We start from the raw sequence: 22529 nt of genomic DNA on the forward strand, positions 1-22529 counted from the left end.
CATCAAGTTGAAGGCATCGCAAGTTACGCATGCATGCACGCACACACACAACACTTCTAGACGGGGAATGGGATTGGAGCTCAGTGGTAGAGCAAATGCTTAGCATTTTAAGACGCCCTGCATTCAATCCCTAAAACACACACATGCACAATCTAAGTATCTGTTTAAACTATAATCTGTAGTAAAACATAGCACATAAGAGCGCCAATTCTGGACTGCCCAGAGTTCAAATCCTGGCTCACTCATTTTTCATATAACAAATTACAAAATTTCTCTATTACTAACATTTACTCATCATTAAAAAAAAAAAAAATTAAGTGTAGTATCTGTATCTCACTGCCCTACTGAGAGGATGAAATGACCTACTCCTCTATACAAGCACCTGACAGTACCTGATGTACAAACAGAGCACTAATCTATTTTGCAGATAAGAAAACTGAGGTTTAGATAATCTAGTTCATCAGACTCCAAAGTCCACATTTTAACACTACTGCTATACTACCTCTGGATATCTATGGGTGAGATTGTGGATTATGGATTCTTTTTCTACGTATATTCCTTTCCACAATTATTCAAAAATGAGTATGCCTGCACTTCTACTGATTTCAGAAGAAATTTTTTAGTGAAAATACATTAGAACAGAAAAATGTTTTCACTGCACTAGTAGTTTAAAAAACATAGAGGAGCCAGAGGAAGTGGCACATACCTGTAATCCCATCTACTCAGAAGGCTCAAACTTGAGGATCGCAAGTTTGAGGCCAGCCCAGACAACTTAGCAAGACTCTGTCTCAAAATAAAAAATAAAAATGGCAGGGGAAGGACATTAGCAGTAGAATATCTCTTGATTCAATCCCCAGTAACAAAGGAAAAAAAGAAAAGAAAAAAAAAAAAAAAAACTGTTGATACAGCTCAGTGGTAGAGTCCTTGCCTAGCATGGCTGAGGCCCTGGATTTAAAATCAGAGGGGTGAGGAGAGAAAAGAAGAAAGAAAACAAATGGGAAACACCAGACACTTTCAAGAACAAAAACAGCAATCATATTGACTTGTAGGAGATAATCTTGAGACAGAAAGGGATGTACTGAAAAGGAGAAGAGTAAAAAGAAGGCAAGGAAGGCTGGTATGTGTACTATGTGAACTTTTTGTAGAAAAGAAAAATAAGGTATGTACACTCTTGTACACACCTAAAGACACTAGAAAAATAAAATTTAAAACAATAGGGAGTTGGAAAGAAAAATGGGCAAATGTGAGAAGTTCAGGAGGAAGAATTTTAATTTTTGTTTTGGTTTTGCTTTTTTGTGCTGAGGATTGAACACAGCACCTCATGCTTGCTAAGCATGTACTCTTCCACCAAGGTATACTCCTAGCCCATGGGAGAGAGAATATTTACTGTGCCATCTTTTTACATTTTTTTGAACCATGTCATCATATCACCTTATAAAAATAAAATAATTTAAGTTATTGCAATAAGTTAGAAAAAAATTAAGTCTTAGATTATGATGCAGGAGTATAAAGGTAGAGAAACTAAAGATGCCTAGAATAGGATTTCTACCTTAGTAGAAAAACCCAAGAGGCAATAAGAAATAGGATCTGATGTCTGGAAATTTTTGTTTAGGTGATGATACTGGTGTCCAGAGGCAAACATATGCATGCATAAATTCACCAAGGGTGAGGTAATCAAACAAGCCAGAAAAGCAATCATGTAACTTAAATTTTAAAGTAAAAAGTAATGCCAAAAGAAAAAAAAAAAAGGAAAAAAAAGAAAATATTCAGAGATATGAAAGATAGCTTCCCAGAAGCCATGAAAATAGAGTGTTTCAAGAAAGATGGCATGGATCTTGAGGGTTTTTGTTTACTGTTTTGTTTTTGGTTTTGGGGGGTTCTGGCAAGAGAGCCTCCCTATGTTGCCCAGGTTTGACAGGAACTTGTGATCCTCCAGCCTCAGTGTCCCAAGTAGCTGGGATTATATACATGCACCATCACACCCAGTTATAATCTTTGGCACAATGGTTTTAAATGCTGACAATAGGTTAAGTAGAATCAAAACTAAAAAGGTGGGGGCACAGATTTGGCCATTTGAAGTTAGTCACAAAATTTAAGAGTGGTAAAGAGGCAGATTTAATAGTTTGATGGTCAAATGAATCAAAATGTATGGTATCTTATGTACTTACACAGAAAATTAATATTCAAAACCAGTATAAAGGACATCTATTGTTCATCTGCTTCATAAGCATTACCCTTCTTTTGTGAACAGCACCCACCCCCCTGCATTAGGGAAACTGCTCTTACCCCTGACTCCAACTATGTAGTTCTAGTGAGGGTTGCCATTCATAGTACCCTCCCCACTCCAGCCAGAGGGATGGTGGGTACATGATCCAAGACAGGTCAGAGTCCTTCTCAGGATTCTTCAAGAAAGCCCCTTCTCGTGGTAGAAGGGGCTGGGAAGATGAGAGCCAAGAGCTGCCAGCAGTCATGGTTCCAGCCTCATGTAGTAGAGAGTCTGTAGTATGAGAGAATGAAATCAACACGCAGAGAAACAGAGATAAGAAGTGAAGTCCTAAACCCAATGGAAGGAGGAGGAGAAAACAAATACACTAATAATGAGATTAATACAGCTGATGTAACTTAAGACCAGATTTGGTTCTTGGCTGCCTGGTAACCAGGACAAAAAGAAAAATAGAATATTTCATACATTTAACAAAAAAGGAAGAAAATACCAGATCCTCAAGGGAGATAATCTTCCTCAAGTTAAATCATTAAAGAAATTCCTGCACATAGATCTTTAAGGGTCACTGAAAGAAAAAATAGACAGTGTCCTTGATGAGAATGTTATAGCAAATGCAAATTTCATATGCTATTACTTATAATGACAACTGTTATCTTTTAATCATCAAACACAATTAAGAGACTAGACCACAGTAGGCAGTTGAAGAAGTGGAGCTATAAACTATGGTTCTACTCTTTCAGGAAATTTGGTAATGAAGGGGAAAAGACAAATAGGGTGAACAGGTAAAAGAAAAGTGGAGCCCATGAGAAAATTCAAAAACATTTATGATCTGAATGGGAAAAATCAAGGGAAAAAAAAGGACAGACTGAAGATAGAAGACATAACTAGTAAAAGAACTTAAAAAAAAAAAAAAAAAAAAAACCCTAGAAGAAATGGGAAGCTGGGCATGGTGGGCCATGCCTACAATCCCAGTGACTCCAGAGGTTGAGGCAGGAGGATCACAAGTTTAAGGTCAGTCACAGCAACTTAGCAAGAACCTGTCTCAAAAAAATAAAAGACTGATGATGTACACCTCAGTGGTAAAGCTGGTACCACTGTACCCAGTACAATCCCCACTACCAAAAAAAAAAAAAGAAGGAAAGAAATGGGAAAAGACCATATCAGAAATACAAGTAGTTAATTTCACTTAAAAACTACACCCTCCTCCTTCTACCTAAAATACCAAATAACAATAATGAGATAAAAGTCTATATAGCCACAAATACAAAAAGAACATAGGGGAAGACAAGAGCTATGCAATTTTAGAAGCAAAAAAGGAGAAAAATATGTAGCAAGTTACTTCACAGGGGCACAGAAGTAAAGAACGCATGCTAGGCCCTGGACTCAATCTCCATCACCAAAAAGGGAGGGAGCAGGGAAGGGTGGAAGGAAGACAGACAAAGACTTCACAAAGCAGAAAAGGATGCTGCAGGAAGACAATCCCAAAGGAAATGTATCATACACCACACAGTACCAGAAATTAGAAGTACCTTAGGTACCAGGCAACAGAGGGTGAGAAAAGGAAAATGCACGGTGATGGTCTATGTACATAGGAGAGGGGTTTCAGGTGAGGCTAAACTAGGAGGGAGTGGATATAACTTGAAAAGCAATCATACAATCTCCTTCTCCACTACACTACCAAGTAAATATCTCTCCCCTTTCCTAGAAAACTATAGTCCCTCATATTCTGGAGAGTACCAGAAGAAATTCAGACTTGGGGACATTAGAATTAGCTGAGGTAAGAGGTATCAGGTTTAAAAAGAAGAATTAAATGAAAATCTAATTCCACATACTCAAATTTCAACACTCAGTTCAAAGAATACTGGTAATCAAGTTTGTCAACTTCAAACAAATGAAGGAAGGTTTCTCTTTGAATAAATTGAGAACCCAGCTAGGTCACCTATAATGCAGTCAATCAGTTTCCAATCAACCCATTAGAAGCCTGTCTTAAATTTAAATAATGGCTAAGAGTCACCAGATTTTTTAAGCAGTCTCTTAACAAGATCAGAACAAAAAATACAAAGGAAAAGTTTCACAGGAGCACAAGAAAACCTTAGACAACTAAAACAAAACAAAACCCCAATTAATATTCTCAGAGTTAAGAAAGGATATTGCATCCAAGAAACAAAAAGTCATACTGTGGTGCACACCTGAAATCCCCACTACTTCAGAGACTGAGGCAGGAGGATGGTTAAGTTCAAGGTCAGCCCAGGAAACTTAGTGAGATTCTGTCTCAAAAAAAAAAATGAAACCGGCTGAGAATGTAGCTCAGTAGAAAGTACCTCTAGGTTCAATCCCCAGTACTGGGGGGGAAACAAACTTATTTTTCATGCACCTTTTCCTATGAAGCTGTTAGAAGATATGCCCACCTAAACAAGAATCATTAAATGTGAAGAAATGGGTGGGTTGGGGATTAGGAAAACAGGGAATCCAACAAAAGCAGGAAGAAAATATCCCAAAACAATAGTGAAGGAAAATTCCAGACCAGTATCTGTAAAACAGTCCTAAAGAGCAGTCAGCCCAGATGAAATCAGGTAGATGACACCTGGAAGGTCTCCCAGTTTGAAAAAGAGAGAAGAAAACAAGAGAAAGGTAGAGAAGAAAGGAGGGGGACAGGAAGAAGAGCAGTAGGAGAGGTATAGGAAAGAAAGGAGAGGAATTGGGGGGAAAAGGGGAAGTGGAGGGAAAAGAGCAAGAGGACTGGAGAAAAGATGAAGGGAGAAAGAGGAAGGAGGAAGAGGAGAAGGAAGAAAAGAACAGGACCAAGGATGGGGGTTGTTTGTGTAGCTCAGTGGCAGAGCATGAGCTTATTAGAATGTGCAAGGCCCTAGATGACATCCCCAGCCAAACATATACACACATACATGAAAGCAGAGGACCAAGGAGAGGAAAAAGAGAGGTACAGGAAAAACAATAAAGAGAAGAAAGGAAAAATAAATCTACAGACTACCTGATAGGTTAACCAAATGGAAGACTTATAAGAAGAAAAATTTACAAATATTTAGCCTTAGACAAAAAGCACAAAGAAAATGAAAATTTAGGCTGGACATAGTGGCACATGCCTGTAATCCCAAAACTCCAGAGACTGAGACAGAAGGATCTCAAATTTGAAGCAAACCTCAGCAACTCAGTGAGACCCTGTTTTAAAAAATAAAACGGGCTCACTATGTAGCTCAATATACTTAATGGTAAAGTGCCCCTGGGTTCAATCCCCAGAACCAAAAATAATAATAATCTAAATAAAATTTTTAAAAGGCTAGGGGCCAGGTGCAGTGCTGCACATCTGTAATCCCAGCAGCTTGGGAGGCTGAGGCAGGAGGATCCTGAGTTCAAAGCTAGCCTCAGCAACTTAGCAAGGCCCTAAGCAACTCAGCAAGACCCTGACTCTAAATAACATATAAAAAGGGATGGGGATGTGGCACCATGGTTAAGCACCCCTGGATACAATCCTTGGTACTAAAATAAAATAAAAGGGCTAGGAATGTAGCTCAGTAATTCAATGCCCACTACCACAAAACAAAAGCAGAGAAAAAACACCTGGTCTAGAGTAATGAACTTCATAAGGCAAACAGACACTACTTGCAAATCCAAAACCCACTTCCCCCTTGTTACAAACAGAATTCTGATCTTATTCAGTTCTTCAGTGGGCCCACTTTTAAGACCACATTTTGCCACTTCCCTAACAATTAAGAGCCAGTATAATAAACTCTTTAAGTTGTTGGGTAGAACATGTAGGAGGACTTAAGCACAACTAAGTTGGGAGGGAAATCACATTAGCATCTTATATATCCCCACCACTTTTATGTCTGCCTAGAACTTCTTTGTGCAATCATAATGACTATAGATGCAACTACAATGCTATGACCATGGGACAAACCTGAAAAAAAAAAAAAACATGTGCAAGGATGGTGTAATAGGAAGACAGAAACCTAATCAAAACCACACAAAGCTGTCACAGAAACTATAAAATGTCTTTCTGAACTCCTTTAAGGAAAATAAGCCCCTAATATGTAGAAGTAGTTATAATCTAGTCTTTTGTTATTAGTGGTCAAACACAGTTCTCAATGCTGGCATCAACAGGGTGAAAGAAGCCACATCCAGATCACCCTGACATGTCCAAACCTAGTTCTCAAAAGATGGAGAACAAAAGCAAAAAATTTTCCATAGTGACACCTTTACAACCCACAGTGGAGGAACAGTAATTTCAAGGAAGACCACTCTTACTGAATAACAGATTGCAGTCAAAAATTACAAAGCAGATGAAGACATTTACCTCCAGACTTAACAAAGAATTTCAAAATCTCTGAGCAGTGTTTTGTTTTGTTGGCACCAGGAATTGAAACCAGGGAAGCTTTATCAGTAAGCCACATGAACTTGCAATCCTGCTGCCTCAGACTCCCAAGTCACTGGGATTACAGGCATATGCCACTGTATCTGGCTCCAAGCAGTTTTAAAATAAGTTTTTGCTTTGTTCTTTTGGTACTAGGGATTGAACCCAGGGGCACGTCACTCATCCCCAGTTCTTTTTATTTATTTTTTATTTTTTGGGTACTGGGGGTTGAACTCAGGGGCATGCAACCACTGAGCCACATCCCCAGTACTATTTTGTATTTTATTTAGAGACAGGATCTCTCTGAGTTGCTTAGGGCCTCACTTTTGTTGAAGCTGGCTTTGAAATCATGAACCTCCTGCCTTAGCTTCCCAAGTTGCTGGGATTACAGGAATGTGCCACCACGCCTGACTCCCTTCCTATTTTTGAAACAGGGTCTTGCTAAAGTTGTCCAGGCTGGCCTCAAACTTGCAACTGTACTGCTTTAGTCTCCCAAGTAGCTGGGATTAGAGGTATGCACCACTGGACCTGCATTTTTAAAATAAGTATGTTTTAAATGTTCAAATAAAAGATGGAATATAAAACTTAAGCAAATAGCAAGATACTCTAAAAAAAGAAAAACACATCTTCTCAAAGACTTGAATGAGGAAAAAAACAGAAGTTCTACATGTGGTTTACTATGAAAAAAATTCACTCACTGGCTTAGCAGTAAGCATACATTTGAAGACAGAGCTAAAGAATCACCCATAATACAGATATAAAATAGAAAAAAAGAAAAATCAAAATACATGAACAGAATGAAAATTCCAAATATACATATAAATAATACTTCTAGGAGAAGAAAATTCAGTGAGAAGGTGATAAAAATTGAAAATATACCAAAGTGGAAGAAGGACACTGAGTTCTCAGAATGAAAAAAAGCCAGGCATGGAGGCACACGCCTGGCTCAGGAGGCTGAAGCAAGAGGATCTAAGTTCAAAGCCCGTCTCAACAACTTAGTAAGGTCCTAAGAAACTTAGCAACAACCTGGCTCAAAATAAAAAATAAAGAGGACTAGTGGGGCTATTGTGGCTCAGTGGTAGATGCTTGCCTTAGCATGTGCAAAGCACTGGGTTTGAGCCTCAGCACCACATATAAATAAATGAGTAAAACAATGGTTCAATGCTTCAGTGCCCCTGGGTTCAATCTCTAGTACCAAAAAAAAAGAAAAAAAAAAAATGAAAAAGAAAGTGGAGTCTCGGGCTGGGGAGATAGCTCAGCTGGTAGAGTGCTTGTCTTGTAAGCACAAGGCCCTGAGTTCAATCCCCAGCACCGCAAAAAAAAAAGCAGAGTCTCAACTATAACATACTATCAAAAGACTATTAGCATGAACAAATAACAAAAAACAAATTATAATAAAATCTTAGTTATAAAACAACTATTATCCTAGTATTCAAAGTCACATGTAAGAGCAAAATAATGAAATACTCAGACATAAAAAAAAGTTACAGAGAAAAAAAAAAAAAGGAAATAAAAAAGTAACAGATGTTGGATAAAGTGGTACATGCCACAATCCCAGGGACTCAGAGGTTAAAGCATGAGCATCACAAGTTCAAGGTCAGCCTGAGTAATTTAGTGAGACTCTGCCTAAAACAAAGAAAAAAAAAGGGGGCTAGAGATATAGCTTAGTGGTAAAGCACCCCTGGGTTCAATCCTCAGGAAAAAAAAAAATACATAGAGGTGGGAGGATGGGGAGTAAAAAGACTAATACAGTTTTCTCATAGACTCTGAAGGAAAACACAAAAACCTCAAAAACAAGGAAAATGGGGTTTAGGGAAATAGATCAGTAGTAGAGAAAGCACAATGCAAACAAACAAAAAAGAACTAGGTCAATATGTGTAACTACCTCACAAGTTGCAGAATAAATATATAGTATGATATACCATTCCTGGAGGAAAAAATATTATACACATGGAGTTCACATATATGTATAATATGTAAATATTAAAACGGATGAAGCTGGACATGGTGGTACACAGCTACTATCTCAGCAACTAAAGATGATGAGACAGGAGGATCACAAATTTGTGGACTACCCACTTAGGGAGACCCTATCTCAAAACAAAATATTAAATTTTTTTTTTTTTTTTTTTGGTACTGGGGATTGAACCTAGGGCCTTGTGCTTGTGAGGCAAGCACTCTACCAAATGAGCTATATCCCCAGCCCCCTTAAAAATGTTTAAAAACAAGGGGTTTGGGTTGTGGCTCAGTGGTAGAATGCCCCTGAGCTCAATCACCAGTACCAAAAAATAATAATAAAAAAATTAAAATTAAAAATGGTTGGGGACGTAGCTCAGTGGTAAAATGCCCAAGGTTCAATCCCCAGTCCAGGTTGGGGGAGAAGGAGCTTGGCCAAATTTCCCCTCAGTTCCATCTAACTATTTTCATTTGCCTCTTTCCTTATCAACATTCAATCTAATCCTCCAATCTCTATTCTCTTCAGTGCGCTATTACAGGAGTTCTGCCCAAACCAGGAACTATAATTGCTGTCTGAAGAACTTCTTAGCCTTCTGAATGGCAACACTGTTACTATCAATTATTCTTTCCTGAAAACCCAGTTGTCTGTCTTCACTTTTACCAAAAATGTCATTTGGTTCCCAGGTCCCTCTATGTAATTCTAACTCTAATGTCACTCCATTAACTTTAATCTAAATTTCCAATAAACATCCTAGCAGTGCTGAGCATGGTGACCCATGTCTGTAATTACTGCTACTCAGGAGGCTGAAGCAGGAGAATTGCAACTTTCAAGGTCAGCCTGGGCAATTTACAAAGACCCTGTCTCAAAAACAAAATTTTTTAAAGGTCTGGGGATGTATGTATCTCAGTGATAAAACACTTGACTAGCATGTACCAGGTCTTCTGCCCAATCCCCAGTACTGGAAAATAAAATCCTAGCAGCATATGAACCAACATGCCCCAAACAGATCTGTCTTTAATTCTTCATTTGCTCTCTTCTATTTGTTCTTCTTTCTCTATTACTATTACTCTGGGTGCTGTTTGCTTTTGCTTTTTATTTATTTTACTTATTTTTTGGTGATAGGGATTGAACCCAGGATCTACCACATGCTAAACACATACTCTACCACTAAGCTACTCTCCCAGCCCTAACTTCACTATTAACCATTTCAGAGTGATCAGTCTTGATATCTTGAAATCACCTTTAACTATTCCCTTTTAGTGAACATTCATTTTTGTCATTTCATCTTTTGAAATTCTCCCTTTATTTCTATTCCCTCCCTTTCTACTCCTACTCCTGCATCTTAGGGGAGGCGGGGTAACTGGGAATTGAATCCAGGAGTGCTTTACCACTGAGCTATATTCACAGCCCTTTTTATTTTTCATTTTGGATAGGGTCTCACTAAGTTGCGGAGGCTAGCCTTAATTTGCAATCCTACCTCAGCCTTCCAAGCTGCTGGGATTACAGGTTGTATACCAGTGTACCCAGTTCTACTATGATCTTTATGGTCATTACCTAAAATCCTCCTTTTTCGGTTTCTAACCTCACCTTCCAAATCCATTCCTTACACTACCAATCAACTCTTTTGAAAAGGATCTTTCTGGATCTTTATTGTTCCAGAATGAATAGCCATCTCACTTCTCTGTGAACTATCCCTAATCATAGAACTGTCCTTACAATTTCTGAGCAACTTGACCCTACTATCAGATCAGGGCTAAAAGGTTCAGAACTAAGCACCTCATTCCATTCAAACCACTCTTTTCCCTAAAAGAACAGGAAATTGGGACTGAGATTTTGGTCTCTTGAAACAGGAAATAGAAAATATCAGGAAGTACCAGGTGTGGTGGCACATACCTCTAATCCCAGTGGCTCAGGAGGCTGAGGCAGAAGGATCACAAGTTCAAAATCAGCCTCAGCAACTTAGCAAGGCCCTAAGAAAGTCAGCAAGACCCTGTCTCTAAATAAAATATGAAAAAGGGCTGGAGATGTGGCTCAGTGGTTAAGTGACAAAAAAAAGAAAAAGAAAATATCAGGAGGTGAGGTTTGGTCATCCTTTTCCAAAGAAGGCAATATACAACAGTGATTGAGAGTTTAATAATAGACTAGACTCCAATTCTAAATTAAGTATTCCTCTTGAAACTATGATGTCCTTATCCACACGGTAAGAAGTCAGAGCAGGCCCCAGTGACATATGCCTGTAATCTCAACAACCTGGGAGGTTGAGACAAGAGGATCACAAGTTCAAAGCCAGCCTCAGCATCTTATGAGAACCTGTCTCAAAAAATAAATAAAATAAAATAAAATAAAAGGGCTAGGAATGTGGCTCAGGTTAAGTACCTGTGGGTTCAATCCACTTAGCGATACCAAAAAAAATTAAAAAAAAAAAAAAACAAAAAACCACAGATTTGATAGGATGATTATATGAGTTAATTGATATAAAACATTTTAGCATAGTATCTGGCATATAATAATCACTTAAATAGTTAACTACTGATTCCTAGAGTAAATAGCTAAGAAATCGTCAAGAAAAAAAGAAGGAAGCAAGCACACAGAGAAAACTGAAATAAAATTAAGACCAATTCCCTTTCTGGTACATGGACATATTCCCACGTTAGAGTTTTTGGTTCCTGTATCCTTCAAATAAAATGCCCTTTCTTTGCTTCTATAGGCTTGGAATGAGATTTTGCATCTTACAAAGGACCCAACCTTTTATAATTCCACACTAAATAATTTACAGGAGATTGTGCCTCTTCTTTGAAACCTTTAATGGTCCTCACATCCCACCAAATGAAGTTGAAATAAAGCATACCCCCCAATGTACCTCCCAATATACCTTTCACAGTAACTACCTTATTCACCTTGACAACTGGATCACATTCATAAAGAATAAAGGAATAAAAACAAACAAGTGGCATTTAAGAAACTCTACCACACCTTAGGTATCTCTCTATCCTCTCTTCTGATGCCCATCTTCCTATTTCTAATCTTTTCTGGCCTCTAATCTATTGTGTCATCCCCTAAAAAATATCTCACCTCATCTCACTATCAGGATTTACTAATAAAGCATGACCTTTTGCTTGGTGACCTATTTATTCCAAACCATAACAAGCTACAAAAAAATAAAAAGTTGAAGAATAGACCTATACACACTTTAAGTCTTAAAATTATTATGGTTGGATTAAATCCTCCATTTGCTATAAATCCTGTTTAACACTAAAACAATAGCTATAATTCTGCTATAATGCATTCTCACAACCAAAACACACCAACTAAAAAAATATTGCTGAGGCTCACAATCTAGGTCATAATTTCTACTGATCAAAATCATGCAGGCAAAAATAAAAACTTCTACTTTTGTTATATGCCTAAAGAAGAGAAGTAGAAATGTTTGTTTTCTACCTTCTGTCAAATTCTCTAATCAACAATGAAAGGAACTATCACACTGCAAACAATTATACTTTTTTATGACTAATGAAGACTGGCCACCAAGAATAAACAAACCTCCCTCATTCTTATGGAGGTTTATAAAGTGTTCAGAAAGAAGGTAGCCAGACAAGTAAAAAACGAAGGTCCTTATGTTGCTCTACCAAAAGGACTGAATATATGAAAATACAAGTGTTGAAAAAACTATTCATTCACACACAAGAATTAGGATAGCAGCTAAATTTTGGGGGGTTTTCCTCCCCCCTTAGAAAAAAAATATCAATACAACTTCGTCATGCTTCTATTGCCATTTATATTCCCCAATTACCAGAGTATCCTTCAAACCACTTCAGGCTTTCTTAATTCTTTAGTTAAAATAGCCTGAATATGATTATTTATATCTTTATTTTTTTCAAAATATTCATCAACATACAATTTTTGGTTTGATTTGTTTTTCAGATTTTGACCCAAGTTCTCTGTTAAGTTAAAATATTTGAACAAAAGCGTAACAACTCTTCAAACTGCAAAAAAAGTGTGGCATCCTAAGCTCCTCACTTAAGTATTTTAATGTTTCTGATAACAGTCCTTACCACTCTGGCTGCTCTCTCTTGAGATTCACATTTCCTGCAAAACCATGGTCCAGTGGGTACTTGAACAATGCCATAGCAAGCTGTTGGGAAACAAAATGTTTTGAAATATTCAGACTTGAATAATTATGAAAAATCAAATAACCTTCTCAAAGTCCTATTAAACCAACTACCTTTCAATCTATTTGAGTCAATTACTTGCTTTACAGAGAATTATAATACTTTACATCTTATTTACCATATATATACATATGTGTATATATATACAGCCATTTAATTAAAAACTAAGTTTGTATGACAATTTAATAACAAAAATTCTATGCTTCAGATGGGCAACAGTAGCGCACTCTGTAATCCCAGCTACTCTTGAGGCTGAGGCAGAAGGAAGGTAAATTTGAGGCCAGCCTGGGCAACATAAGACCCTGTCTCAAAATGGTTTTTTGGTTTTCTTTGTTCTTTTAATTTTTTTGGTACTGGGGCTTGAACTCAGGAGCACTCAAGTTCCCTTTTATATTTTACTTAGAGACAGGGTCTCACTGAGTTACTTAGGGCCCTCACTAAGTTGTCAAGGCTGGCTTTGAACTTGCAATCCTTCTGCCTCAGCCTCCTAAGCCACTGGGATTACAGGCATACGCCACTGTGCCCTACTCAAAATGATTTTTAAGAAGGGCCATGAAGAAAAAGAAAAAAAAGGTAAAAAAGGTCATGAAGAGAGTGAAACAATGGAGCACTTACCTAGCATATTTAAGGACCAGGCTTCATTCCCCACACAAATTATTTTTTAATTCAACTCTTTAGTTATTTCATCTAAATAAGTCTAAATGTTACAAACGTTAACTTTTTTGTTTTTTGACAGTTTTTTGTTGTTGTTTGTTTTGCAGTACTAGGGATCAAACCCAGGGTCTCCTGCATGCTAAGCAAGCAGACTAGCACTGAACTACAATCCCAGCCCTTTCTGAGACAAGGTCTCACTAAGTTGCCCAGGCTGGCCTCCAACTTGCAACCTTCCTGCCTCATCCTCCCAAGTAGCTGGGATTACAAGGGTATAACACTGTGCCTACCTATGATGGTTTTTTAAAATTATACTACAGGAAATTAAGTAAAATTTAATACACTAGGAGTTTTTGCATAGAATAACTCAGAAATACATTGATTCATTCCTATACACTATAGCTTAAGGAGCAAGTATTTTAAATCTAATGAAAATATTTCCAAATCATCTTTCAAAATGAATAGATATCACAGAAAGCAAAATGAAATATGTTAGCAGTGAAATGCCACCAAGCAGGGTGAACATGCCTATAATCCCAGTGACTGGAGAAACTGAGACACAGAGGATCCCAAGTTCAAACCCAGCCTCAGAAACTTAACAATAACCCATTTCAAAATAAAAACTAAAAGAACTGAGGATGTGACTCAGTGATTAAGTGCCTCTGGGTTCAATCCCCAGTACCAAAGGGAGAGAGGGAGAAAGAGGGAGAGGGAGAGGGAGGCAGGAGGGGGAGAGGGAGAAGAAGAGGGAGAAAGAGAGAGGGAAAGAGGGAGAGAGGGAGAGGTAGAGAGGGAGAGAGGGAGAGAGAAGGGGAGAGAAGGAGAGGGGGGGAGAGGGTGAGAGGGGGAGAGAGAGAAGTAAAATGCCTCCACTTATATTGAATGTCTAGAACAGGCAAATCCATAAACAGATTTGCAGTTGCCTAGGGCTCTGGGAAATGGGGGGAAATGGTGACTGCTAATGGGTCCAAGGTTTCTTGTTAGGGTGGGAAAAAAAAGGATCTAAAATTGATAGTGGTAATGGTTGCACAACTCTGAATATAGTGAGAAAGACTGAATTGTATAACATGTAAATTATATCTCAATAAAGCTGTTACTGAAAAAGAAAAATTATAGGCTTCTTTCTAAATATTTCATAATGTGAACACTGACAAGTATTTCAAGCACATATTACATGTCTAATTCACAGAATCAGTGGGTTAAAAGTTAGTTTTAAATATCAATTTTAGTTAGCTCTAAACTGAAAACTTTCTGGAAATCTAAAACATGTTCAAGTTGACATTCTTGAGTTTGCTCAGCAGAAACTTGAAAATGTCTTAAACGCTGAGAAGCAATAAAAGAATGTAAAATCAGCAGAACTTTTTTTCTGGGACTGATCCCAGGGGTACTCTACCTCTGAACTACTTCCCCCATCTGTTCAGCTACCTACCTATTTATTTATTATTTTGGGTACCAAGGATTGAACCCAGGGACATTTCACTGCTGAGCCTCATCCCCCAGACCTTTTTATGTATTTTTTACTTAGAGACAGAATCTCATCAAGTTGTTGAGACTGGCTTTGAACTGGCAATTCTCCTGCCTCAGCCTCCCCAGCTGCTGGGATTACAGGTGTGTGCCACTGCACTCAGCTATTTTATTTTTTATTTTGAGACAGTCTTTCTAAGTTGCTGAGGTTATCCTTGACTTGTGATCTTCTTGCCTCAGCTTCCCAAACCCTTGGGATTACAGGCATACACCACCCACCAAAAGCTAAATTTCTAAGCCTTTTCAACATGTCATTGTAAAAAGGTCTTATGAGCCAAGAAACACAGTATCAGTGTCTGAAATGCATAGTTTTATTTGGAAGTAGTTGTAGAAAGAAAGCTTTTAGATTTAAATGAACATCTCTATATTAAAATACTTAATTTGGTAATTTATCATCCAATTCATAACACCCCCACAATGCCAGTGAACCCTGTAACAGAAATATATCAATCCTAAAACCTCATCTAGTTTCTAGTTTTGACACGCAGTTTTTACTCCTTTAAAAAAAAAGGTGGGGGGAAGGAGTAAGCAATAAGCAATGCTGCCCTTCTTTGAAAGAACTGGCAATAACCACATTCTTAGGTTAATTCACTATCTCAAACCCATTACCACTGCATCTAAATCTCCCTTCCCAACCGTGATAATCCAGTCTTCAAATAATGCATTTTGGCACCTTAAGTTGATATTTTCCTCTCTCCCCTTTGGTAATGTCCTCACCAATATACTACTAAACAACATCTGCAGCACTCAAAGTCAGTTTCATAAAGGGAAAGGGGGAGTGAGATGGTGAATAAACAGCCACCAAAAAATCAGATTATGTTAGCCTCAATTCCTTACCACTAAGAATAGGAAGTCAGAAACTTCAAAAGACCAGAAAAATCTTACTGGTTTTCTTATACATCTAAATGGAAATAGCCAGAAATAAACTAAGACGGTCCCCAAGTCAGCACCATCACCACCTCTTCAGTTACACAGGTTGAGGAGTGGCCTAACGCAGGCACTAACTAGCCTCTCCACCAACTAGCCCACTGCAGCTCAGCCCCAGACACTCCCGCAGGGCCATCACTGGCCTTGCGCTCTCTTCCCCCCAGGAAGCAACCAGGCGGTGTCATCTGCAAGATCTCTGCCAAAAAGCTTGGGGTACGGCTGAGACCACCTTCGCTCCCCCATCCAAAGAGGCAAAGCCACCCCCTGCCTCCTCCACCCAGCCAGGGCAGCCAGCCGCCTTCCAGAGCCGGTCTCCATGCCACAGGAAGTCTCCAGACACACTGCGGCTGACAGAAGCAGGCGGTGAGGGGGGGAGGGGTCTCCGCACTCCCAAACCCACACCCAGAGCCACCCCACCTAGGGGCGCACGTTCCCGCCCACCCCACCCCGTGCTCGGGCCCCAGTCCTGCGCCCTCACCGCCCGGAGAATCTGCAGACCCCGACCCCGGCGCAGACAGTGTCCAAAATGACACTTGAGAGAGTGAGAGCAGAATCACATGACAGTCTGGGCCACACGCACTTTCTCCCACATGCACAGCCCACACCCCCTGCGCCCCGCCGCGGACCCTGCTAGGCACTCCTGCAGCCGCGGCACGGGGCGGGGGCGGGGGCGGGGGCGGGGGCGGAGGCGGGGCGGGGGAGGGGCGGGCGGTCTGGCAGTTGCTGCCAAGGTGGGGGAAGCGCTGACGGTTGGGAAAAGGCCGGTTCGGCCCGGCGGGCGGTTGGGTGTTTACCTTGATGCACCGCGACGCTGCAGCCGTGCCCGTCGCAATAAACCAGCGGGTTCTCGGCCCAGCCTCTCTCGTCTGAGCAAACGCAACAGCCTCCAATCATCTCCTTCATACTATGGGAGACCTCGTCCTCCAGTGACACGGGCCGGTCGCTAGAGACCATCTAAGAGGGAGTTGGGGGTACCATTAAAAAACACAAGCAAGCCAATGAGTGCTTCCCCCCGCACTGCCCTCCGCACCCCGCTCTCTCCCCGGCTCCCCCGCCCGCCCGCCCACCGCTCGGCCGCTCGCTCACTCGGGCTTTGCCGCTCAGTCACTCACGTTCCGCACAGGAGTCAGGAGCCATGTCCTTGCTGACTCCCCCCACCTCCCCTCCACCGCCTCCTCCGCCTCCTCCGCCTCCTCCTCCTCGGCGTCTTCCCTCCCCACCTCCACCCGGCCGCTAACGCTGGCGCCCGAAGAGGGCACACATAATCAAGTAGGCCTCCGCACAGGCGCACTGGGGGGGCTCCCGCTGGGCCTGGGGCAGCGAGGGAGGGGAAGAGGGCTGCGCTTCCTCCTCCAAGCGTCACTCGGCGTGCGCGCCCGCCCTGCGGCCGGCGTGAGGGAGGCGGCCGGGAGAGGCGAGGCCTGCGTGCGCGCCGCCGCGTCCGGCCGCCGGGACCGGCCTCTCTCTCTCTCGGGCCCGTTCCCCTCCCCCACGCAGCTTGCGGCCGCCGAGGTGTGCCTGGGGTCCGGGCGCGTGGAGCCGGCGGCGCGCCGAGGCCGGAACGAGTCAACGGGAGGGCGCGGGGCCGCGCACGCGGGGGCGGGGACGTTGGGGCCGCCCTCTGCAGCACCGGTCTCGCGGGCTGCGTACGCGCGTCGGGAAGAGGCACTGGAGGGAGGAGACGCGGAGGGGAGGCGGATGCCGAGGGCCGGGAGGGGGTTTTGTTAGAGTAGCTCCCGGGAACTCCCGGGGGCATTTCCCTGCGCTGGGAACCTACCTGACGGCCTTTTCCTCGAGAACTGGCCGGTGGTAAACAATGGTTGGGAGAGTATGCCAGCTTCCATGAAGGGTGTAATGAAGCATGGCTTCCTGCAGTTGGCCGCGCTTAGTACTGCCGCAGCCCCTCCACCCATTAAATTCACATCCTGGATTCTTCCCAAAGTTCACCCAGTGGAAGTGTTACCAGATATGCCGCCCATTTACACAGCACATTGGCCCCATTGACAAATGAAAGAGCATCACAGGTCAAATGCATGTGTTAGGGTTATACTCCTAGAGGGAACCCCAAGACTACTGGAGTTTGCAGTACAGGAATATAAATGGTTATCAGGAATTAGCACTATAATGTGAGCTGGAAAATACACAATACTAGATGAAGGAACCCAAGTTCTCCTAGTCTGTCACCAAAAGATAATTAACACCGTAAGACAGTAGAGTTCGGTTTTGATTGATCAGACTCTTCTCCAAATTTACTCTTGGAAATGTGAGGTCATTTAAGTGGCAGAAAGATAGGAGCTCCCTTCTCCCAAACAAAATGGATTAGGCCTATCTACATAGATTAATTAGCTAGATTCTGAGCAATTTTTAAGCTGTAAAATCTTTCTGTCACCTTTTTCCTTTTGGATCCATGTAAACTCACTTTTGATTTTAAGCAAAAAAAAGTCTATTATAAAAGTTTAGCATGAAATAGGAATTACAGATAGATTGTTTAGATGACAAACAGTTACAAGGCAAATTCGTGGTTAATAACTTGTAGGTACAAAATGGTTTCTCAGGAATTAGCAATATAATGTGATGATCTGGAAAATGCACTTAGACAATGCTAAAGGATGGAGGAAGCTAAGTTCTCTTAGTCAGTCACCAGAAAATAATATAATGGTTTAAGCTTTAAAAGCATGCCAAATGTTCTCATAAAAAAGAAAGAAAAGATGGTAACTGAGCTATTTTTTCTATTTCAAATTAATTGCTGGGAATCTCTTTTAAAAAATGAGATACAATTCAATGCGAGCGTGTATTTGCAAATATATTCAAATGTTTTAAAAACAAGTGAAATATCTATAGTACTAGAAATCTACCAAAGCTTACCATAGGGAGAAATGTACACTAAAGAGACAGGGATGAGGGTGTAGAAAAAGACACATGAATATTTAATTTATTAATGCTTTTAGAAAAGGTGACTACAGGATTACATATATATGTACTATATATATATATATATATATATATATATATATATATATATGTAATGTAAGGTTTTAGGGGCAATATGGAAACAATGAATTTCTGGGCCTGTGATAATTATGTTCTCAAAAAGTATTTAAATTTATAAAACTAAAATGTCCTTCAAATAAAAGTATACTGGTTTGTATATCTTTACACTATATTTTATCTTTACCCTTATACAAAGGATACCAACCAGTTCAATATCCAATTCCTGCTCTGACTCCAATGCAAAGTAATTTTGAGTTAAAATCAATGTGAAATTTCCCTTTCCAAACACTGCAATCAAGCCTTATTGCACTAAATTATTTTAAAAATACATTCATTTTATTTTTAATGCATTAGAGTTTAATTCTTGTGATGGAATTAATTTGTATGTAAAGAAGGATGAGTACCTCCCCTTATTCTGTAACACTTAATAAAAGAAATGTAGGTTAAACACTTGCTTTTATACAAATCGAAATGGAAAAACAAAACAAAATTTGTCATTCATTAGAGTTTTTGAAATTTTTAAAAATAGGGGAAATACAATGTTTGGTAGCAGGCCTGTGTATAAATATCAGTATCTCAAAGAGTAATCTTGCTAAAGAAGTATAAATGCATAAATGTTGACAAAATATAATTCAAATTATATAAAACTGAATTTAACATGTTGAGTTTTGAAAATGATAAAAACATAATGGGTATAAATAGACCATTTTCATTTTAACTCACATACTAAGCATTGAACTTTTATGTTATGTATCTGAAGTACAATACTTGGTATATTTCTATAAAATAGTAAGTGAAAAGGAAGAATGACAGAATGAAACAGTTCAAATATACAGTGAATTATTTATTAATTCAGTAAATATTTATTGAACATTTACCGTGTGCCAGGAACAGTTTTGAATACAGGGAATATAGAAATGAGAAAGTTGTATTTGTCCTCTATAAGATACATATATACATTCATATATATATGTGACAGTTGGCTGAATATACTAATTCTCATATCTCAAAATATATGACTTGCAATTAAATTGTCAGAATTATTAAAGTTCAAGTAAACTTTTACAAATACATAGTTCGGAAAAAGTAATAAATTACCATGGGATTTATAGAAAATCTTCATAGAAAAGGACAATTTCAATCTTAAAATAATGTTACCCTTTAAATCTAATTCCCAAAATATCCAAGTATATCTAGTACCTGTAGAATTAAACAAAAGCCTATTGTGTCTATTATTATTCTCCACATAATAGCCACTAAGAGTACTGGCTCATCTATTTCTCTAAACTGATCATCTGAGGCAAACCACAAAAAACTCAACCAAAGTATTTTATGATGTAACCTCTAACCCTACTATAATGGGAAAATGTATTTTCACTCTGTGGGTAATATATCTTCTTATAATTTCTTTAGTCCCTAACGTAAGCACCAAAGTTTTGAATTTGCTTTTCCATAATCATTTACCTAAGTAAAAACTGTGAAAGAAATATTTAAAACTACATTTGTTCATAGGTTAACATTGTTCATATTTATCTCCTTTTCAAATTGAAGTTTTATTTGCCTTTTGTTTGTGCATATTTTGTCTATTAGACTCATTGTTAAAGACTCACATGTCTATAAGGTACAGGAACTGAGATGTATTTCTACAATGCTAAGACTATATATGCTTTTCTTAGCTCAGATTCTTGACTTCACAAAGTGTTTAAAATTCTATAGTGGCTCCGATGCTAATTTTTTTAATAGAATTAATGTATTACTAAACCTTATTGGAAACTATAATCTTGTTTTGAAATAAATAAGTTGGAAAACTCAAAAAGTCAATTTCTTATTATCTGTACAGACTTTCAGATATGGCCTGTTTAATATAAAATTTTATAAAATTTGAGTAAAATTGTGTTTTGCTCATTTGGTACCCAAGAGTTTTTACCTTTTATGTGAAAACTTTATCATAAGCAATATATATATATATTCTACCTTGATTAAAATATTGAAATATTTCTGAAACTAATTCTGTTAATTCCCTTACCATGAGTTTTGTTTCTTTACAGATGCAAACCTACACAAGATACCTTTAAGTATCAAATATTTGAGATTTCATTAAAGGGCATTCATTTCAATTATGTTTTCAGTTGAGATTCTATTAATGGCTTTCGAAAGATTCCATTTAATGAAGCATATTAGTCTTACTAGGTGATTTTTTTTTTTTTTTTTTTTACTTGTAATAGTGCCTAACAAGTATCTTGTACGTAGTAGGTCCACAATTAACATTTGTTTAATGTACAATATTGGTGTTTAAAAGCTAATTGTAGCCTGGGCTTTATCCTTCAGGGCAGAATAAAGCAAGACTATTTTATATGTACAATTAAACTAAAATTTCTAAATAATGATCAACAGAAATTTTCAGTTACATTGGCTTCTTTAAAGATTTTCAACAATTGGAATTAATATACCTGAAGTTTTTATTTTATTTACCAGATATTTTAGAATTGTCTACATCTGACTAGCCTTAAAATGCTAACCACCTTTTCATATATAAAAGTCACTATTGTATTACAAAAGATTCTTAGAATCAATCGTATTTAATATTATTGTTAGATACGCTTATTTTTTGCAGTTTAATTAGGTAATTATCAAATCTAAATTACATGTAATTTTTATTTAAAATGTTTTTTAAGAATCAAGGTATAATATTTACTTTAAAAGCTCTGGTTTAGTTAATCTTGTGTTTGGCTTGGGAGCTAGCTATTCCTTTTGCTATAAAATTGATATTAATTAGTTGTACTTACATTTTGAGGGTACAACACCATGTAATTACCAGTAAAAAACAATATCTTGAAAATGCCTTTAGCTCTTCTAGGTGTTACATAAACCCCAAACATTTAATACTTGAACTGTTTTTTTTTCTGTGATGCAATAATATTTAACTATGTTACACTTTGACTTTTTAGGATATGGTCAATATAAAGTAATAGTAGGACTATAAGGTCCATGGTCCACTTTTTCTTGACACTGAAGATTTGCATCCCTGTTATAATTAAAGTGTAATTAAAGTGACATATTTAGGTGTCTGTTTATAGAATACAATAAGATTACCATTCTGAACTTGGAAAGAGGAAAATCAGTTTTTGAAATGGAAGAGAATCTTAAAATAAATGAAACATCCAGAAATGAAAAAAGAGAGGAAGAAGAAATTAAACCGAATTGCTAAATAGTATTTGGACCATAGGAAGTCACTTTTTAAGATTTAAATGTTTTCCTCTTTGAAAGGGGCCACTGCTTACCAAATTCAGAAACAAGTCCAAGAATATGTTAATTAAGTGCATTGTGTCCCAGAAAGAATGAGTTTGACAAATTCATTTTTTATTCCTTCAATTAACAAACTATTTGTCTAATACATCTTAGATTTTTAAAAATCTACAATGTATATTTACCTCTTGAAATTGTACAGTACTAGTGCCAACTACTAACATGACCCCATAGGGTGAATCTTATGAAGCTTAGCATTTCTGGCGAATTCAACACACAAGCCTCCAATCACTTTTTGTCAGTTTTACTTTACAGTGGCGATTGAGAGCCAGAATGTAGGTAATTTCTATATGGTGTCACTCTAGCCCAATTTAAAAAGCAATGATTTTTCGTGTAAGCTTAAATGCAAAATATAATGACAGGATATTAAAGAAGGGTATCACGAAGACTGACCAGGAATGCTACATGTCC

General features: G+C 38.6%; 1 protein-coding gene across 11 annotated transcripts in view; it reads right to left on the bottom strand.

Moving 5' to 3' along the window:
• Positions 1–17306, bottom strand: part of Mllt10 (MLLT10 histone lysine methyltransferase DOT1L cofactor) — a 168797-nt gene extending 151491 nt beyond the window's left edge. For 8 of the 11 annotated variants that reach the window (XR_007104476.1, XM_047521765.1, XM_047521768.1 and 5 more), the window contains exons 1-3: positions 16908–16977; positions 16616–16775; positions 12603–12682 (exon numbers count right to left, since the gene is read on the bottom strand). Coding sequence is in view for 10 of the 11 variants with exons in the window: in XM_047521765.1 (XP_047377721.1) it covers positions 12603–12682; positions 16616–16775 (240 nt within the window). In the remaining variant the exon portion in view is untranslated. Of the gene's footprint in view, positions 1–12602; positions 12683–16615; positions 16776–16907; positions 16980–17041 lie in introns of those variants that run through there. The other 3 variants (XM_047521762.1, XM_047521761.1, XM_047521760.1) reach the window with 3 other exon arrangements.
• Between the last annotated feature and the right edge of the window lie 5223 nt (positions 17307–22529).

Source organism: Sciurus carolinensis, chromosome 12, assembly GCF_902686445.1.
Source record: "Sciurus carolinensis chromosome 12, mSciCar1.2, whole genome shotgun sequence".
Classification (NCBI taxonomy): Eukaryota; Metazoa; Chordata; class Mammalia; order Rodentia; family Sciuridae; genus Sciurus; species Sciurus carolinensis.